General features: G+C 41.6%; 1 protein-coding gene across 2 annotated transcripts in view; it reads left to right on the plus strand.

Moving 5' to 3' along the window:
- nrg2a (neuregulin 2a) overlaps positions 1–21,970 on the plus strand; it is a 66,725-nt gene that overhangs the window by 1,415 nt on the left and 43,340 nt on the right. Inside the window, exon 1 of one of the 2 annotated variants that reach the window (XM_034140153.1) lies at positions 19,632–19,846. The exons of the other annotated variant lie outside the window; for it this stretch is intronic. Coding sequence (XP_033996044.1) covers positions 19,777–19,846 — 70 coding nt within the window. The 5' untranslated portion in view covers positions 19,632–19,776. Of the gene's footprint in view, positions 1–19,631; positions 19,847–21,970 lie in introns of those variants that run through there. 2 annotated transcript variants of the gene reach the window in all.

Raw genomic sequence — 21,970 nt, forward strand, 5'->3', positions numbered from 1 at the left:
GAACAATGCAGAATATTGTTGCAGTGCATGGTGTTCATGCAGTAAACACATTAGTGTTTCAAAAAGCATGTACTGTTCAGGAGCTCTGTCACAAGATATGCTAGAGCCACCTGTCGGCTGCTCAAATGCTACAAAGTGTCTTTCCTGGTGTTCTCCAGTGGGTAAAATGTGTCTCTACTACATTAATTATAAAGTGGTGTCAGTGACTGCATCCTTAAACACAGTGCTTTTCACAGAGCCACTCCTTTTGTACTACTTATGTCCCATACTAGTCAGCCTACAACACAACTTCAAACTGTGCAGCAGGGTACACACACTCACTCGGGAGTTGTGGCCTAGAAAATGATGTGTGCCCTCCATTGCCTTCTTAAATCCTCTTATGCTGTACTCATGAGACACAAATGCTCCCCTCTCTGGATTTTGCCTCACTCACTCTGGCTTTCAAACTCATCATCCCAATAGAGGGGTAACACAAAATGGACCTTTTCACCTGTTGAGTACCTTGAACAGCCCAAACATCCCCCGTGGATTCTTCTGGCATTAAGCTCGGGTTTGTCAGTGACGTGATCCCACTGGCACAATCACCACAGTCTGTTACCTGGGAGAGCTGCCACGCCCGCTCCCTGGGCCTCTGAAGATCTCATTTATTTAGTTCAAAGTACCCAACAACATAGCTCGGGTTTCTCTGGTAGGTAATTGTAGTTTAGCGGCGTCTCACTCAGTGTAATTTATCTAATCACTCGTCTCTTATCATGCAGTCTAAACATTGCCTTTCATAAAGACAGATACACAGTTGTGTTTCCGTGGCCTCTTGATCTTCCTCCTTCATTCAGCAGGGACGCAATATCAACAATGTTCTGTTGCTTCTTTACTTCATATTAAGTCACAAACACTATATTAAAAAGCTTATATTTTGTCACGCTATTAAACTTGAACTGCTGCATATGCATCTTTGTTTGGGTCCAAAAACTGCTTCTATGGCCGCTTAGCACACATTTAAAATTGGCCTCGATTCCCTCTTGTGCAGATACAAAGAAAGCTCCCAAGTGTGTTTACCAGGGGACTGAGAGTACAAACTGTACAAGTCTCAAAGTGATGCAGGTGTTGTCTTCCGGCTGCCTGGAAAACAGGCTAACTAAAGGGCTTGCCACCTGCACCCTTTCCTAAGGAGGACCCAGCTGGGAGCTCTAGGTTCCAGCCAAAGAAGGAAGGAAAATACTATTCTTCTGATATAGATGACAACAAACAGGCTCATGTTTCTCATACTGGCTGCCAGTTTCTCAAGCAGGCCTTGTTGTATCTGGCCATCATTCTACTGTAGAGTAAAGAGAGTACTGACTGTAAACCTCTCAGACAGCTACTGTATCTAAACTCATAGCTGCAAGTGTTTCCTGGCATTGCAGATGACAACACACCATCATTGAAGTTTGTCCAACATTTAATCCAGACACATTAACACATTTATTTCATAGTGGACTATACACTGACCCCCTGAAATGACATTATGTGTGATTCACAAGGCCAGCATATCCATTAGCGGGATCATGGTAATCTCCTATTACACATTTTTCTTCAATTTATGCACTTTCAAAAAGAATATCTAGCTCAATTGATCTTTTCATTTGTAATAGTCGGACATCACTGTACTTATGTGATTGTCATTTCAAGTAGATCAAATCTGCCTTTTTTTAAGCTGTGAATTTTTTAGTACGCCCAGAGTGTTTTAGTCTAAACCAAAGTCTGTGTAATGCAACCTTGGGAAGCTTTTTTGTCTATCCATAGATCTCTTGGAGGAGACCTACATAATTGCATTTTGTGTATGCAACTGTGTGGGTGTTTGCAGACTGGTGGGAGCATCGTGTCAGTAGAAATCGGTGCAAACACTCATGCACAAAAAAAGGTCACCCGAGTCGAGGAGTAACGCATCGCCCTGAAACCGCCCTCACACTTCTCACTCATATTTATTTATCACTCATTAAGCCAGTTTATTTCTGTGAATTAAATGAATGTAACAGTGTTGTTGTGAAAGCGCTCTTATCATTAATCCGTCCCACTGTATGCAGGTCGCAGCTGCTGCTTTGAGGTGGTAGACAGGCAGGATTTTGCCCCCAGCTATGTATCTTTCTGTGAATTGAGAGACTGCTTTAGAAGAGCTAGACATAGAACATGAAGGACAGCTGCTGATGGCTACTGGCTTCTGCTGCTAAACCACAACTCTATCTGGCAGCAGAATGAACCGAAGGGCTGGCTGGTCATTATGCCCTAATGGCGCATTCAAGGGCAGCTGTTGATTGTGACAAAGGGGCTCATTGACTGTATCTCATCAACAAGATAACTGTTGTGTACAGGATGTGTGTTTGTTAAGATAACAATGATTGAAGTGTTTTCAATTGTCAACGCTTTGTCTCTTGCCAAGGGCACAGGCTAATGAGGTTGACCAGCAGGACGCATGGATTTGTTTCAACTGTATGTTTGTTGAGATTGTTTTCTATGTTCACTGGGTGTTTCTCAATGTCGAGGAAGGCTGCTCCAGAGCCACTATTTCAAGGATGCTACGTCATAGAGTGCCCGCCGAAGGACTGTTCCAATGTCCAGGATGCTTGGAATTCTACCGAGGCCGGCGTACTTCGTTGCGGGAAATTTCGAGGCTGCACATGTGTAGACTCCGCGGTCTTAAAATCCCCACAATGCTTTGCGCACGGACCAATTTCCAAATCTTTGGCGGAAGTCGCGTTCCATTTAAGGCGGGGCCTCTCATATGACGCACACCTGCACACCTGTTAGCCTGTTCCACAATTCTTCGCTTTCCGAGGCTAGGAAGGATTCTTGCCTCGCTTCTGAAGGACCTGACTCAGAAGACATGTGCTACCAAGGAAGCGTCTTCGACATTGAGAAACACCCACTGAGTCATTGATGTAGACTTGCTGCTTCGCTGAATCTGCGCTCGGCTACTCTACTCTGACAAGATGATGTATATTTATAAGATGTATGAAAAAAAAAAAGAGCATGGCCATTTTCAGTAATTGGTCCCTCCTATTAGGCGCTTTCGCACAATCACTCAAGACATCGTTTTACATGCGATTATGACACAGTGAGCATGTTGGGTCTCTATCTTCTGTGTATGTAAATGTGTCAATTACGCAGTTACTGATCTGTTCTTATGGAGTTGAGGTTTACTGATTCTGGGTCATGGTTGGTATCTGTTTGCATTTGTGTTTGGTAGTAGTAGTAGTATCCTTTTGTGAAAGCCAATACTTTGTCTAGTCTACTACAGTGTCAGTTGATTCATATATATTTTTAGAACATCACAGAAATCTGAAGAATGATGCATGCTTGCAGAGGTTAGATGACTAAAACAGAAGTGAGGAATTTAGATGTCTCTTCTACTCCAACTTTGGTCTTCTCAGCATTTACTTTGAAGAGATGTTATCTCAGCAGTCTGTTCAAATGACATCAGTCTACGCTTCATTATCCAACAAGAAAAACATATTTAATACTTAAAGCTAACATAGTATAATTATTGGTCTGAATATATAATTCACAAACATAATATCATACTACAGGATCATTTCTATAGCTTTTGTTCTTAAGTGTGATTTTTTTTTTTTACATACTTTTTGTTTAGTCACGCAATTTCTAGTGAAGTGCAGCTGCTATGTTGTGCAATTGTACTTATGTGCAACATCTGCTGTTAGCTGGAACTTGGACAGGGTGAAGAATAGAGCTCCAAAAAAGGATTCATTTTTGTCATGTCAGTCTTTACTCGTCTAAACAAGTTACGATATCTTTAAACACCTTAAATATAGGAAAGCACAACATCTTCAGATTTGATGCGAAAGACAGCATTTTATTCAATTTTTGCATGAAAACTCTATCGGATAATCAATGATCAAAATAGTTATGATAGTTATCTTTCTCTTGATCGATTAGTCCACTAATTGTTGCAGCTCTATTAAAGACATGGTGCATATTGTAAAGAATATCCATGCTGTAAACCAATACTAAATCTTTTTTCAAACTGTCATACCCTAACCAAAATGTCTTGCTGGCATTGCCCAACATTAATACATTTCTAGGCTTGGAGGCAAACATACTATTGGTATCTCAATGAAGCCACTGCTTACATTAAACTGTTAAGTAGCTTCTAACAATATGCGTGATGACAGATGAACTTCCCCCCTGGTGGTCATTAGTGGTTAAACATAAGTACATGATATCTGTTGCCATGTAAAAGCAAGATCAAATGGACGGTTGAATATTTGAATACCATATATGATCAGTAAATATTAAAGGCAGAATGCTAAGTCCCACAACGGCAGAGCGAGTATCAGATTCACAAATCCGATTAGCATCACAACATCATTTTGACTTAAGATACAGTTTGTGTTCCAGTTGCTTTATAGATAACACAGCGAGCGTTATTTGGAGTTGTGTTTTTTTTGCCAATTGAATGGAAATCATTATTCTCCTTGTTTGTTTCTTTTGGTCTCTACCAAGAGCTGCAAAAATATATACTATTTGGTTTGTAGCTAGCTTGAAGGTTCTTCAGTAGCTAGTTGGCCACTTACCTTGTATGTCTCTATCATTTGGTGCTGGGCAGGTGGTGTACTGTACACTCATTGAACCTTTTCACCTTAGAACAGCTGTGCGGTGCTATTAAAGCATTCAAGATGGCTAGTGGTTTGAATTTTGCATGGCGCCTGCTGTCGTTAAAAAATTGTTAGCCATCAGCAGTATGCTTTTAGGGCAGAGAAGTCACCTATATGACCACTAATGTATAACATCCCATCATGTAGCCAGAACTCGGTCGTGCTTAGTGCAAAGTGGTTTAGAGAATTGATGACACAAAGTTATTAAGAAAAGGAGATCCCAACTTTCCTGATGGTATGATATCTCTGTCTTCTAAGTTGTGGAAAAACACTGAAATAAAATGTTATTCCCTTGTGTAAACTGATCATAATATATTCAAAAATACTTATATTGCTCCAAAGTTTATATTGAGCTTAAGAAAGAGAAAGGACAGGATTTGTGTGAGATTTGTGGATGGTCGATATTGCTAATATGAGAAAGTGAAAAGAAAGCTGTGTTTTGATAGAATACAGTAATACACACACCTTGAATTATACTGTACACACTCCTATTACAACAGAAAATCCACATTCGATTAAAAAGATCTCTCTTTGATGAGCTACATCGCTGTTTTCCTATAAAAGCTCTGGACATGGAAACTAAGTTGTTATCACTTCCTAATTCTGCGCTTCACCACAGAACTAAAACACTTTATGAGTGGTTTAACATGAGTTTAGTTCTACACGAGGGGTTTAACCACTCTACTGTGACAGATATTTTTTCCACCGTTTTGAATGTCTGTTAACATGCCCTTTGATTTCACACACACCACAGCAAGCTTTGGATGACAAATTACCATTCTGTAATACAGAATAATGTCTGGGCTCGTGGAGAATAATGGGATTATTCTAAATTCAGCTGGATAAGAACTATGAGAACAAGTCTGCAGTTGAATGCTTGTAATATAACAAATTAGTACTCCATAAAACTGTAAACTGCTTCAGTTAGACTTGCAATTTAAAATTATTTGTAAAATGTCGAGACTGGGGAAGTAGTTTCGGGTAATTTCAGCAGAAGTAGTGAAAAGGGGTCAGAAAGTCATGATTTCTCTCTTTTTGGATAAAATCTTTTTGCATCAAAGACGAAACTGCAATGTGGATTTTAAAACGGGCTTTTATCTCCTTTCTGAATTTTTATTTTGTTTTAACAATCAATAATAATCATTTTTGTAATCTTCTGGTTACACATTTTTTTTGTAATGTTTATTATTTAAGAAAAATATATAATTATAATTAGACGTACAGATATTATTATCATAATAATTAAGAATACATTATTACAAAAAGATCATTTATAAAAACAAGCAAATTTAGTATCATTAAGTGTTGGATATTTTCTCTTTTCGTCTGCGCGCTGTTTGAAAGTCCGGCTATTTCTGCCAACTTTGATCAACTAAGGCTTCTTGTATTCCCATTGCGAGAAACTGGGAAAAATAGTCACTTTTTTTTGTATAATAACAGAAACATTGGTGGTTTTTTATTTTGTATACCATTGGTATCCTCTGCTGCTGCAGCTTGCTAACAGCTGGCTGAAATCCGCCTCAGACAGAGGGATTGGGTCGGATGCTGCGGGTGAGAACGCAGATTAGTTTTTCAGTTAATACATAATGTCACATCCAGTAATCTCTGGTAATCTCAGGCTTGTAAAACGGGATGAAAGCTGCTTTTGGAGGAGCAAAACTATTTAGAACAGAATTAGACTATTTTTAGAGTGGACACATGCATTTATGTCTTATGGGTTTGGTGGCATTTGTCAATATTAAGCCCGGAGATCATTTGGTATTTGTGTTGGATTCCTAAACCACATCAATGTCTAACTGAATGGAGAATATGCGTTGTAACAAAGAAATGAATATAAGGTCTATAAAAGTGGAGCTGTTAGTGGCTCTTTTTATTTGGACTTAAACAGATGATTTGTAATGACTACAAGAAGATTAAGAAACACCTTAAAGCAATCAACATGTTTCCAAGAACAATTTGTTCTGTAAACGTATTATTGTGGTGTGAAGCTTTATTAATAGAGGGACATTTATTTATTTTAAAGCCTATTTCATCACAGATATTACACTTTGCATACTTTTCTATAAAGCTTGAGTTGTTTTTGATATTTTCTAAAATATATAGATGTGTATATCTAGACCATAACACTTTATTTACAAGAGTATTTAGTCCTTAAATTTGACCATTGAATGAACTTCAGTGAGTTTTACAGGAAGTAGCCTCTTAAGTTGCTATCACAATGAATTTAAAAGGTCATTTTAGATATTTAGCTAGTTACAGAATTGAAAAACTTCTAAATTATTAGTGTACTTTTTATCACTAGACTGTACCATGACTGTCCAGCAGCAAGCAGCTCTTTGTTCAGTGAGAACCAAACTTACTATGCATGTAATCTGATATGACAAAGTAGAATTTACAGTAAATGTCGAACTAAACACATCCTCAGTCTAACAAAAAAAATAATCTTTACATTATTTTGGCTTTACCCTCTGTAATCACAGCTTAGTCCTTATCTCGCCGCTTATCCGACAATTAGGAGTCTGAGTTTTCCAACCCACTGAAGAATGTTGCCTTCACCACAATGAGGCAGTATATGATCAGGATCAGGAAGCAGGAGGAACACCGAAAAGTTAAAAGAGATGAGTCCGTTGGGAATGTCCCAGCAGTTGTTAGAATCCCTGCCCCTGCTGCTGGAGCCGTGTCAAAAACACTCAAAAGCCCACAGTCACGGCACAGGCTGTGAAATATGTACAGGATAACAACTGTGAAAGTCACTGCCATTTGGATATGAGTTTGTTCAGAAGAGGAAGCCATCTTTCTTGTGTTACTCCTTAGCTGTTCATACTGCAGTCAGCTGTACGCCGCTGTGTTCCTTTGACTAACTCGACTGTAATGGCATCCCTCAGGGAGAAGCCATCATGTACAGTGTTGGGCCGAGGTCAAAAAGATGACCAGTAACAACTCTGAGCTGTTGTGTAAATGAAAATATACACGGCTGCCACCAGAGCTGGATATCCTCCAAATAACAATCAACCCCTTTGAATACAGGATTGATACATTAGTCAAAGTCAAAGTCAACTTTAATGTCAATCTTACTCAGTTTGTGTTTACAGACAGAGAGATCAAAATGACGTTTCCAACAATCCCGAATATAAAATTATACAATATACAGATATGTATACAAATATGTATATCCTATATACACAATCAACAGACACATTTACACATATGCACACATTAAGATAAAAAACACAACAATCAATATCAATCAATGACCGGAATATGTGTCTTTTTAAAATCACAATAAACATTGAACAATAAGTCATGGGCCAACGAGAAAAAACATTCAAATCAAATCACAAAAAGCCTAAACAAGAGACACACACTTGTTTTAAAATAAGTTTGTCCTTTTCCTCACCTGAGCACTGTTACATTTTCTTCTATTGGCCTGCTCTGCGTGAATTGTATGCTGCTGTTTGTAGAGGCAGTTTAAGTTTGCACGGCCTTTTGAATCATTCAGTAATTTGCAGCTATCTTGGGCCGCAATACTCTTCCTTCACAGGCTGCAGCCGGTGCATGTAATCAAATATTTAAGAGGTTTTTTTTCCGGTGCACAGCATGAAAGGTTGCTAACAAAATTAACTCTTGAATGTTGCGAATAGTACCAGAAATAAACAAGAAAATCAGAAGTCAAAGGTAAAAAAAAAACTGTTATTGGCAAATCTGAACATAGTATGTACGGTACAGCACATGTAGGTGTACAGAGAAGGAAGGAAAGGGCTATTGTTCTCGTACTGTAGGTTAGCATTACGATAGATTTGTAGTTTAAATAAATGACAGAACAGAAAACAAGTCAATCATTCACCAGAATTAATATTTGGCATTGAGTCAGGAATGTGTTTTAATTAAAGTAGTTTTATGCAATAATTCTATAAAAAGGGCAACACATTTTTTCAGAGCTATAAACCTATGCAATTGGCTATTATCAGCTCGATTATTAACCTTGTGTAGTCTCATAATACAGGACTGGATCAATGCATGTAAATGGCACAACTGAACAATCCATGTCAATGATCTTAAATCTTAATAAGCTGATTTGCTCCCTCAAATATTGAACTGGTTACTGTGGCATGTGAAATATTGTTCTTCCCATTCCTTGTTATCTCTGCTAACTCTTACTGACACCGGGTTACATTCTCAGTCGATGGATAGGCATCTTTTTATAAACAGCATAATTGCACCACCAGTCTTGTTGTCAGCAGTGTCAGATCACACCAATGACTGCTGAAATCTATGTTGTTTTGGCATGTTTGAGAACTATTGCTCAGCCCAAAGAGGGAGGGTGAAGCTGGCGGGCACACATTTTCATGTTCCCTCTCCTGAAGATCTGTGTAGCTGTGGGCGTAGCACTACAGAACACACATTCCATAATATGCCATAAACTGGTTCATAGATGTCAACAATGATCCTCAATCGCAGGGTATCAAAGGTTTGTGTAAACATTAGGTTGTCAATGTCAACCTCTGCTTCAGGGTAATTATGGTGCAGTGTCTTGCAAAATGGTAAAGAATATGTCCATTGTCTTGTTGCCAGTGATAAATAGTGATGGACACAAGTTAAAACCTGAGCAATGTTGCAATGTTTGCATGCTTACGTGTCTAAAATGTGATGTGTGTGCATCTTTTGGTGATTTGTCACTGGTTTGTGGATTAGTCAGTTTGTGAATGAAAACCTGCCCTTCAGTTATGCATTTGCTCTCTGGGAGCTTCTCCATTGCAGCGTCTCCTCACTAAGGTGTCCGGTATATTCACAGGAAGCAGCGTGATACTGAAGGACAGTGCAGGAGATAACCTTTCACTGCAGACTCATTCTGTGGCATTCATTTACCAAAGGCCCCCAGGCCACCGCCTCTCTCTCACCATGCACCACATTCAGTTATCTGTAGATCTGAGCAGGTAATGTTATGTCATCATATGAATGATAGACGACTGCCTTTTGGCCATTTTAGGTCATATTTAAAATCAGGTAACTGACATTTACTGGGACTGGCATGCTACTTATATTCAGATACATAACTATGTTAACCCGCATATTCTACCATTTACAGCCTTTAAAAAAAAATCAAACGAATCTATTTTCCTGCATCAAGATAAGATTCAGTGTGTTTCATAAGGTATGCATGCAATATAACTAGACGTCTTTGTAGATGCTTGCCACTGCTTGGGTGTGTTATACTTAGTTAATTGTCTGAATTTCTTTAAAGTGCATTAGCTATAATTCTGTGTCGGCAAGCATATGCATGTTTTCCATGTCTGCATGACGAGCCCGGTGAAGTCCTGGAAAAATATAATTCCCTTTTAAGTGAGTGTGTGTCCAAAAGTGTAATAACTGTTGGTTATAACTGTCCAGAGAAAGCTGACAGTGTCCATGACAGGAACTTCAACAAAACGATAGGGAACAAAAGGACCATGGGAAGGGCAACTGTGTTTGTGTGCAGCATGTCGAAGTGTTGAAAAGAGGGGCTGCCGGCACTCCCGCTGGGCGCCTCCCGGTGTGTTTAAGGGACGTGTCCGGCCATGTTCACCCCACACACACACAGCACATATCCTGAGAGAGGTTTGTTTCCTCAGGTATGTTGTAGGTGTGGATTGATGTGTGTCTTAACATGAAAAGACTTTAAACAGAATGGAATGGCTTGTTGGCAGGGTAAGTTGGAAGTGGACCAAGAGAAAATCATGTTTCCCTCAACAGTGAAGGGGTCTCCTGCTTTGACTAAGAGGTTTTGTTTCAGAAAACATGCATTGAAAGCATAGCTGAGATGGATTGCCTAACTCTGTGGTCCGGGATTGAGCTTTGCCATCCTGAACGTAACACAGAGGAGGAGCTGATTAAGACTGCTGACTCACAGAAGAACTTGTAAACAACTCGATACACTCATTCTTGAATATTTACAATGAGTATGTGGATATTTAGACACATTGTAAATGACCATCATCCCACTATACGACGACCAGATACTTGACATTCACTCACACAGCGGCTTGTGCGTACTGTCTGTATTTCCTAAAACTGTGACGCCATTAATTTGCAAATCCTAGAGTTTTTCCAGAATATTTTTGGAAAGTTAGGAAAATTCCCCTCGGGGGTTTTATCCATATTCACGTGTGATCAAGGTGTATACTGTAACTTCAAAAATAACCCCTCTTATGGTTAAATCCCCAAGTTTGTTTCTCATTTTTAAGTTGGAACGTCTTTTCAAAATAAAGTAAATAGACTTTAAAGAAATAGACAATTTCTTGACAATTTTGATAGTGCCATTGTCACATGACAACCAGAACTCTCTTTGTTTTTCTCAAGCTCTAAACACAGCATTAATTTCCTAGAAAACTGCACGACTACTGTGATAAAATATTTCCTGTGTACTGATTGTCAAAATCACGGAAAAATCCAGATGCTTGTTCATGAATCTTTAGCAACATGGCTAGCACACAGGCTAATGCTACTGTCCGAACGACAGCAAGAATCCCAAAGAACAAGAGGCCCAGACATCAGTGCTATGGTATAGGCAGAGTAAAACACCTGATTTATTAATACGTTAGAAGGTTTTGTTACTTACTGATATAGCTCAGCAGAAGAAAACTTTTTCCATCACTCTTCATCTGTGCCGTCTTTGCCTCATCTGTCTCCGGGCTCTTTTACCAAGTAGAGTTTCCATACTTAACATTTCTCTGGTTGTTCCACCATCCGTTTACCTGACGTAGCTACTTTAAGCTACTTTGTTGAGTTACCATCTCGGAAAATGGCCACTGGTTAGCGGTGATGTAGTGTAAATGTCTAGGGCTTTTATTGTGAAAGGCAGTTTGAAATCTGGAGCCCAGCAGAAAGAAAAAGGCCAGATTTACGTGGAACAAATCCATATGCAGATGGTGTTTTTATTCTACAGCCTATACATTTTGCAATCAACATTAACTTCAAAATGATAAGTTTAGGCAAAAGTGTTATTTCCTGTTAAGTAAACTTATGAATCCCTTTTCAAAGCAATCTGTTTCCTAGAAGTAAGATGTTTTATTCTTTTAACATTGGGACACATCTCAGTTGATAATTTAGACCTTTAAGTTCTTATAATTAGATGATAAAAGCATGCACGCCTGTCTGTCTGTGTGTGTGCGGGGATGTGTGTTTTGGTAGTACACTGTTACTCTATCCTTTACCCTTGCTTTCTTCTGAACTTCCACCGGTGCGTCTGCTCATTATTGTGTTTCTCTAATCTGGAGGGGACAGGACTGGGTGCAGAAGTGTATTTATCTTCCTGCACAAATAGGACCTCTTTCCGTCTGGTCCCTGCTCAGCTTGTTGTTGAAAGATAGTGAGCAGCGTCGAGCAAGCTTGTGTGTGTGTGTGTGTGTGTGTGTGTGTGTGTGTGTGTGTGTGTGTGTGTGTGTGTGTGTGTGTGTCAGTGCGTGTGTGTCTGCGCACGGGTGAACTGAGATGTGTCCCAGCTGGCCCACAGACCAGCACACTAACCATCACCTCACTGCAGCAAATGCAGGCAAAAGAGGAATATATCTCCCTTGTGATATCGATACCCCTTAACTCCAGGGGTGTTTCACCCTAAATGAGAAGGCAACATTCCTCACAGAGGTCTGTTGTACTTGTAAAAGCCAGTAAGATCAGCGTTACAGAAAGTCCCTGTTGTGTGAGTCGTGTAACCCTGTTTCCGCTTTTGCTCCATCACATCTGTTGGGATGTGTACTTTTGCTACGCATTGTCTAGGCATGTTTCTTTTCATTCCCCTGTTGTCTCCCTGACATGAGGCTCGCAGAGCAACAGTTATCATCCAGCAAATGGCCATGAGCCAGGAAATCACTGCAGGCAAAAGTCAGTATTCCGAATCAAAACAAAACGTTAAAAATAATACAAAAGATGGCTTTCGTTTTGATCCTTACACAACTCTCTAAAGCCGAGAAAACTATTAGTCTGACCTCGGTTTTTGATGTCAAAGAGTTGCCACTAACCTGTTTTCCTCTCTGTCTACAAACATGGATTAGTATTATATTCTTACTGCATGACCTTTTGAGCAATAATTAATACCCTGTTGGCTAAACCTCAACTATTAGATTCTAAAGCTTTTGCAATGCTCCTCCATCGCTAAGCTGCTCGCGGTGGCTTGCCTATTTAGAAAAATATTATAGCTTTAGCTAGCTTTGACCTCCTTCTTAGTGCCGTCACTGTTTGGCAATGACTTTAACTCCTGGACTGGGTGGAGAGGCTTTTTGGACCCAGGCAGTCCTTCTGTCGCTCTGAGATGACCCGACCTCAGTCCTGGCTTCCTGTCAGCCATGCCTGCGTGCCAGAGCTCAGTGTGTGGCCGTCCTGGCACCATCATCTGGGGCCAATCTCTTGCCCACTTATCAAGCTCACTCAATTTGAGACCGCCTTGATCTGGTCTTTTGCCGCCAAAGTGTGATCTAAGCTTACACATGCGTAGTGGCCTGTTTTTCAGGAAGAGACGACATGGGTGAAAAACAAACAAAAGAGATAAGACGGAGCGTTGATAAGCCCAAACTCTGCCATGAGAGGCAAAAGCAGAAATGCAAATGATTTTTTTTTTACCAAGAAGCTACTTCCACTCTGTGTGAAACTCAGTGTCCTCATTGTGACATGTTTGTGTTGCTCTAAAAGCACATTCTGGAGATAAAGGACAAGTGCAGAGCACAAAAGGAATTTGATTTCATGCGAAGAATGCAAAGCAGAGAGCGGATGCACGCATGTTATTGAAGGGGGGGCGGTTGCTGATAAGAGCACAACCTTCCCTTGTTTTCCCTTAAATTTACACTTCTAGTTCAAGTTTTATAAATGTATGAAAGGTTAATTGATAGATTCCTTTAAAGTGGGGTTTATCACTGATATTAATATCTATTATTGTGAAGGTTTTAGGATTGGAGAGGGTCATCGTGTCCAAGTATGAATGTACAGACAATATACTAAACATTTCAAATATTATTTTAAGACTTTAAGGTTTTTGTTACATATCTTTTCACACATGATATGCAATGACGACAAGCAAGATGTATGAAAAGTTCATTGTGTGCGCAATGGTAAGAAATCACAACAAGCCTGACGTTGTGCTATGATTCAGAGGTCTTAAAAGTCTGTTTTGTAAATGAAAGCCAGGGGAATGGTTTGTATTGGGTACATTACGAGTGGAAAACGGGTCCATTTGAACGCATCACTGACCCATCGGCTCCTTCTATTTACATGTGGATGCACCTGTGTGTTTGTATGAGTATGCTTATGTGCGTGTTTGAGGGGGTCTGTTTGTATTTGAGTGTGACAGTGTATACTTTGTCGGCCCGAGGACACTTAGATTGAGTGTGTGTTGTCCTCTCTGCTGAGAGCACACATATGTGTTTGCATGAAGACCTGGTACTATGTGGGTGTGTGTTTGATAAACTGTGAGAGCATGTGGGAGAATGTTTGTCTATTCATCTGGGTGAGAGCAGGAGAGAAAGAGCAGAATGAGGAGGTGGAAGAGATCTGCTTCCAGCGTCTATCTTCAAGTCAATCTGCTCACAGTCACACAAAAACCTCTTTATCTCTCCCTTAGACAGAGGGGAGGGAGACAGGCAGAGAGAGAGACAGACAGACGGAGAAGAAGACAAATAAATGCGTTTAAAAAGAGGAAAAGTACAGAGGGTAAAGGGAGACAGATTCAATCAGGCAGCTTTAAGAAGATGGAGCGGATTTTTTTGTTTAAGAGGATCATCAAAGTCATGCTCAGACAGCATCTGTCATTATAAGTATTTGTGCTATTTCGGTATCAGCACAATAAGCTATTATTGTCCAATTGAAAGGCTCTTAGTAAGATCTTCAGGATGTGGCACGTTAACTTTGATACAAAAGTTGAATCCCCGATCGACAAGCGAAACATTATTTTACAGTGTTCCCTACTCTGGCCGCAGTGGAAGTTGAGTGGCCATTGACATCCTCTACAGCTTTCACTGTGTCCTCTCAACACACACAGTGCACACACACTCTTCAACACATGACTGTGAATGATGGGCAAAGAGAGGCGTACATTTTCAGTGATGAAACTGACAAACACGCAGTCGTGTCTCGGCGTAGGTGTGTCTGTCTGCCTGCAGAACAAGCAGAAAGAGCCAAAAATCAAATAAATCAACCTTGGCTTAATTGCACGTCTGACACAAATGTATGGTTGTCATTTGCAATGCAGCTCTGGCAGCTGTCCAGATAAGGATGACGATCAGTAAGAGTTTGGAGGCACAGAGATCACATCTGGCAACAGGGCTGCTTTGGGTGTGTGTGTGTGTGTGTGTGTGTGTGTGCGAGGCTGCCATGGTGCTGGCCTGTTATTGCAGTATCATGCCCCATTGGCTGATGAGTTGCTATGCTCATCTCTTGTTCCTTTCAGCCCCAATCAAACCTGTCACAATATGAGTCAGCGTGGCCATAAGTGGGACCGATGCCTCTCACCATTACATCAATCAGTCCTGTGACACACCGGTCACATTTTAATCCAGTGCCGAAGCCACTGGTGGTGTGATGTGCTCGTGAAAGCTGGCCAGTGACAGACGGAGGCTGGGGAACTGAACAAACTGAGAGGCTAAAGAGCTGAAATCTCATTTTCTCAGTGGCCTTGAGAGTGGAGCATGCTCAGTGCTGCTGATGTTTGTCATCCCTCCCTCTCCGAGATGCTGCTGCAGTGCTTCCCAGCAGGCTTGGCACAGGCTTGCTCATGGACATCTCTCTTATGGAGCGATACAGTGGCCAGGCTGCAGCGGCTCGGTGGAAACCTCTGCCTGTGTTTCTTTAATTCACTCTGTGTTTCTCTGCGGCTCTCCCGTGTCACCTTTCTTCCATTTCTGCCTCTCCCCACTCTTTCTCTCATTGTGTTTCTTACACATTATCGCCTACTTTCACGCCTGCATCCTTTTCTTGTCTCACTCTCCCCGCGTCTCAGCCTCACTCCGCCCTTCCACATCTCTCTCTCTCTCTCTCTCTCTCTCTCTCTCTCTCTCTCTCTCTCTCTCTCTCTCTCTCTCTCTCTCTCTCTCTCTCTCTCTCTCTCTCTCTCTCTCTCTCTCACACACACACATACTCTAGTTGCTACCCTTAAGACTGGTGGTTACCATGGTGACAGCTATGTGCTGCGGAAACGTCAAAGAAGCTGCATCCACCCAGGATCACTTCCTTGTTCAACATTTACATTCTTTCTCGCTGTTTCTCTTTGATCTCTAAATGCCAAAGAGCCATGCTTGATTTGAATGCATCAGTGCATGTGCTATGTTGTGAATGAGGCTGTTAATGTAGTATTGTATGATCCCAATCTCAACTGTTGCTGAGCAGAGTCCTAAGTGACACTCAGTTTTGGAAACTCATTTGACCTTGGTACAGCTGACCTTGAAAAAAAATAAATCCCCTTCCTCGGGGCTTCCAGGTGTCACTGACGTTGATTTGTGTGGTGTCTGTCTTTGAAGGGGCTTCACCGGCACGCCCAGTCACATAAGTCTCCTCACATGCCTCTCATCTTTAGCCTGTCATTCATACAGAGGGCCACTTGCACAGACGGACACATGTAACCGCTAATGGAAAGCAGCGAGACTGGCAGCATCAAGCAGATTATATTTATGCTTTTTACGCAATCTCCTTGGTCTGTACTGACAACATATCCTGCTGCTGGGTGAGCAGGTTCTTATTTGCCCGCCTGTGTTGTTTCCACAACACACCTCAGTGCACGGTCATCGGAGGGAGCAGATGCCTTATTAAGAGGTGAATATCAGCAGGTGGGGCTGTTTCTGTCATCTGATGAGGAAGACATTATTTTCACTCCCTAGTTTCATTCACACGTTACACCTTTGTGTCCTCCCATTTCCTTTCCTTCCCTATTTTTTCTGTCCATTTTCCCTTACTGTTGTGTTACTTACCCCTCCTCCTTGCCCTTGCTTCACCTCTGAGAGTCAAGATGTGTGTTAAAAGCTTGCACTATGCCCTACTTTAAGCCCCCCCGACACCCATATACACTTTGTTGGCAAAAAAAAAACGCAGACAGATGTAAACAACACAACCTAATGGCTGTTTAAAGCCATTATGTCTAAAAAGATAAACTCCGGTGCCTGTGAAAGGGCAGGAGTGCTGTCGAGCGGTATCCATGTGATGATGTGCAGGTATGCTGTTGTTAGGAGGGGGGGGGGGGGGCAGCTCCGCTCCATCATACAGGAGAGCCGTCTCCCCTATTTGAGGGACAGCAAGGAGGGATTAGGAGGCAGGCGGAGATGGGGCCTGTGGAGCATTTATGAGCAGGGCATACAAAGGATCAATGTCAGAACTTTTAGGGGTTGGCTCCACTTCTTTTCTTTTTGGATATGCGCTTCAAGTGATGCTCCTCCCACACTGGCCCACTGTGCCCCTCCACCTCCAGACCCTGATCCAAGGACGGCCCACGGCTGTTGCAAAACAGCAGATGCTTTCGAGTAGAACAAAATGAAGAGAGATTTAGATGCACATGTCCATGACCATATTTGTGTCTTGGGGTGAAAAACGGAGTTCATTTCAGATGCTTGTTGTACTCCACAGTCTCATATACAAAAGCTTAACCTTGTTCAGAGCTCTTAACGCAATCTTGTGAACAAAAAAAAAACATCTAACCCTATTTTCTGATAGTGTGTAGTTGGCTCCATTTCCATCTCTTTCCTGTATGTGCACACACTGTTTGCATACTTTAACATTTGCCAAGTGGGACACAGTTGTGGCACGTAGTGATCGTAAAAAACAAATGCATCTGCACTGCGACATGAAGTATATTTTTAAAATCTTTTCCCAATTCAGCAGGAGCTCGGCACGTTTGCAAAAACTTTGAGACGAGAGCTACATATTGATGTCCACGCCAACCCCGAGGTTAACCTGCTCCTGATGCTCCTACTGCTATGTAGGACTCCCTCATAACTCATGTTACATTTCACCAATTTGCATCTTGTGTGGCTCTACTTGAAGGCATTCATGGGACCATGAAGGAGCAGCTTTGGAAATGTTATGAGAGGCACACAGAAGATCTAGATCTACATCCCATCAGCCTGAAGGTGGTGTGGTTCTTTTGTCCTGACGTCACAGATACTCACATTTCTGACACATACATAAACCGCACGCCCACCCAGAGACACACGGGCCTGGGAACGAGTCCCATCTTGTTGAATAGTAGAGAAGGAAGTGAGTGTTGAGGTTAGGGGGGAGATAGGGCGGCAGGGGCAGCTCTCTGACACACTGTGGCCCCTGCCAGTCCTCAGCAAAGTCCGCTGACAGATTAGATCATCGGGAGTAGAGGACAGACGAACAAGCATTTTGTTAGTAGGAAAAGCACTACATTGGATCGGATTGCCGTGTCAGACCTTAGCCTCAGTGTGACCCCCACCAGTTTTGTTGCCCACAGATTAAGCTTATGCTATTGAGGGCAGTGACCCGTAAAGGCATGACCCCCTTTCCAATCCTTGCTGCTGCCACCTCTTCCTAATAAATAAACGTCATGAATCTATGGAGACGGAGACAAACCTCTGGAGGGCCCCGCCGATGACTCATTTACGGATCTTTTTTTTAAACAAATGAGTTTCGTTGAGAGTGGACCTGCTGTTGTTTCAACAGGTTTTTATTTTCTTGCCACTTAGCAGGACAGTAGAGTTCAGTCAGCATGAAATTAGAAAACCTTACTTTCGCGATAGCAGCTTAAAATAATACTCTGAACGCCATGTAGCCACAGTTTGGGGTATGTCAAATGAAGATAAACAGATTAGCCGCAGCGTTGTAGTTGTCAAAGTTATGTTTGCATTAGATATTGTTTTACGAAAAGAAAAAAATAACTAATATCCTCTTGTACTAAACTCGGGCAGTGACTCATTTGCCACTTTTAGAAAGTTCTGTACTTTGATTTATTTATTTTCTGGAGCCAAACATGGCCTGCTGCTGGCCTTCAACCCAGCCCCCCCCCCCCCCTCTTTTATATTTGTCTCCCCTTGCCCTATTTCCTCTGTGCTTTCAAACTTTCTACTGAATAAATAGAAACACAGAAGGTGAGCTGCCCCCTTAGCCTTTTAAAAAAAACTTATTTGCAGAATAACAAAATCTTCATTTGAACAAAGTCTGGTATCAAAAGCAAAAGTCTGAATTTCAATGGATGCATATTCATACCGCTGCATGGACATTGATGACAGCGACAGTGAAAGAGCGAGTTAAAACCACAGACATGCTGAGACCCGCCTGAAGTAAAGAGAGGGGGGTCTGACAGACAAGAAAGCTGAGGAAAGGGAGCAACTAGGAAAAGCCAGAGATTATCTTTCTTTTTTTGTATTTTTGCAAGAAGCAAGTCTGTGGTAGATTGTGATCTGACATTTGGCACCTCACACATCGCACATATCCACAGAATCAGTGCTCGGCAAATCTGGACCAGATGTGAAGTGTTTTGGGACCCCGACATCAACCTGGCAAGGGCAGGTCCCCGCCTGAATGATCTGGGTGGGGTCAGCAGTGCAGAGGGGACAACTTAAGGGGTCTCGCTGCACTTTTGCACGGGTCATGAGAGGGGAGAAGATGCTCCGAAGGTAGGGACTAGAGACGGAGCTGGCTAAGAGGCCGTGGAGCATGAATGGACAGATTTCTGGCTGGACTTAGGAGCCCTTGTCTCTCCGTCCTCAGTCGTGGCTGCAGGGCCTGTAAGACCCGCTGCTTATCTGATGGATCCACAAGAGGAACAGTTGATTGCCGTTAAAGCAATGGGAAATGCCTTCCTCGCTCCCTCCCTCTTTCTTCACTCCCTCCCTCTGTATTCTCTCACTTCTCCCCTTTCGAGCTATGCCTCTCTACCTTTTTCTCCCATTTTTTTTCCTGCTCGCTCCCTCCCTCCCTCCCTCCCTCCCTCCCTCGTCTCCCTCCCCTCCCTCCCTCTCCCTCTCTCTCCCTCTGCCCTGCTGTGAGTAGGTGGTTCTTGCTCTACTTGATTGGTGTGAGTCTATATAGGAGGAGAGAGGACTCTAACAGGCTCAGAGTCTGGTGGTGCCCACTTGCCACACGTTCCCAATAGGACTACCTGGGATCTTTTTTTTTTCCTGTGTCTTCTACTGAGGATTTACTTTCTTGTGACAGCATGACGGAGACCAAGAAGAAAGATAGGAAAGGGAGAAAGAAGGGGGGTAAGAAGGGCGATTCCACTGCAGGTAAAAATAAATGAAAGGTGGTTTCTGTGTAACATGTTATGTATGTATGTGTATGGCTGTGTGTCAGAGAGAGACAGAGTGAGTTTAAGTTTGTGTTACTGTATTACGGAAGTGTGGGACAAAGTAAGTATCCCCTTGGCTTGTCAAAGCTTGCCGCTTGGTTGTCACATGGATTGGTCTTCTTATATGGACAGCGTGTAGAGGCACATCTGGTTTTTGCTGCAATTGGGAATTGTAGGGAAGAGAACTAATATGACATGTGTACAAAATCAACTTAAACTTAGGTTTTGTAGCCCAACTGTTTCTGGATCTCACAGAGCCAAAGCACAGCTGTATAATGAGCTATGTGAAAACTGGCTATAACTGCTTTTGTTGATTCATCTGATCATTTAACAACTGATCTGCCACATCAAATGTTGATATATCAGATTTTTTTCCCGGTCTTTATCATAAAAGTAATGTCTGTATGGCAAGATTCTGAATTTCATCACGCATTTTTCGACATGGTTAACAATTCAACAGTTGCTTTCATCTTAATATGCATATGTGGTGAGTCATATAACATAAAAGTCTGACTGTGTATGTGCTGGAAGCTACTCTGACATAGGTATAGTATGGGAGCTGCTTGTATTTCAGAATCACAGACGTAGCAATGTGCTTGCTTAGTGGAGGATCCTACAAGCTGCAGCATGTCACTGTAGTTTGACCTCAGGTCATGGGGGAAGCCCAACCCCCGTTTCAGTGACACTTTGAGGACAATACCATGAGAAGCACTGTAGCTACTTTGACTTCTCATTCTTGGTTGGATTAGATACTGTATCTTATACAGCATCTGTTACGTAAGTAGCCATTTTGTACCTGCTGATGTCACTCATGTCAGCCTCCAACAGATAACCCTCAAAACTGGGTTTAGCATGAACAGAATTTCCTTATGTAGACCATTTTTTGCATGTCTTTGAGTCTTTCTTTATTGGGCCTCTTTTCAGCTTAAATGTGCTACTGTAGTTGTTTTTGGCACCTACGGTTAATTTGATTTTATTACCCATGTAAAGTGGAAGATGTAGCCTGAATAATGAATGGTCCTGGTTCCAGGTCTGATTGTGATCTATAAACATGTGAGATAAACGGCTGCCAGAACTACACAGGACACAGAGTGCTTTTTGAATATTTCTCTGTGTCTTTGTTCATAAGCTAGCACAGCTGCTGGACACAGAGAAGATCAGCGTGTGATGTCTGGTTTAGTTTACTTTTACAAAAGGATGCAACTGATAATAAACTTAACTTTGGTTGAATTTGAAAAAGATTGCCTTTAACAAAGTAACTGCGGATGTTCCAGTGCCACGTTAATTTTGTATGTATCTGATAATGATCTTCAATATCCACATGGAGATCACGTCATTGATGTATTACAAACTTTGGTAACTAGGTAACCTGTTTGAAACTACCTGCTTTCTCATAAAATGGAGCTTATTAAACGGAAGCCAAAATGATCACACCCTCATTGGTGATGCTTGTTGTGTCTGCTCCGCATCAGGTGCCTTCTTGGCCTAAGGCTCTAAAATAGGTCGTCCTTAACATTAAAAAAAAAAAAAAGGAACCAAATGACACATAAAGATGGTTCCTCTACCAGAACCGCTCTGATCTGGCTCTTTAATAAATGTTGCTGGCTTGTAATTATCTACAAGTAACATGGCTTCATTCAGGATGTGGTTTATTCAATGAATGAGTTCAAAAGAAGTAGCCTTATCATATGCAAATCTATCAACAAGTCTTCATAATCAAAAGTAGCTATGTATGATCTGCTAATGAAATGAGTAGACATGTATACAGTATCAGAATAGGATGCCAGCTTTCTGTAAGCTACCTTTTGATGTCAGTGCTTAGCTCAAAAGTTAATTAAAGATCTTTGAGCTAGCTGGCTTGTTTCGCTAGTGTGCTAACTAAGCATCAGAGTCGCATAAAAAACAGTGCAGATTGTCGCTATTGTGCTGCATGTTAGCGGTGTGGTATGACATGGATATTGTGTACATTGCACCAAAACATGGATATGTTATCATTTAATGTTGAGGAGTTTGTCAAACTAAAGTGCTACCTTACAGTGCTATTTAGACGTGAAGGTGTGCA

The sequence above is a fragment of the Trematomus bernacchii genome, unplaced genomic scaffold (assembly GCF_902827165.1).
Source record: "Trematomus bernacchii unplaced genomic scaffold, fTreBer1.1, whole genome shotgun sequence".
In the NCBI taxonomy this organism is placed as follows: Eukaryota; Metazoa; Chordata; class Actinopteri; order Perciformes; family Nototheniidae; genus Trematomus; species Trematomus bernacchii.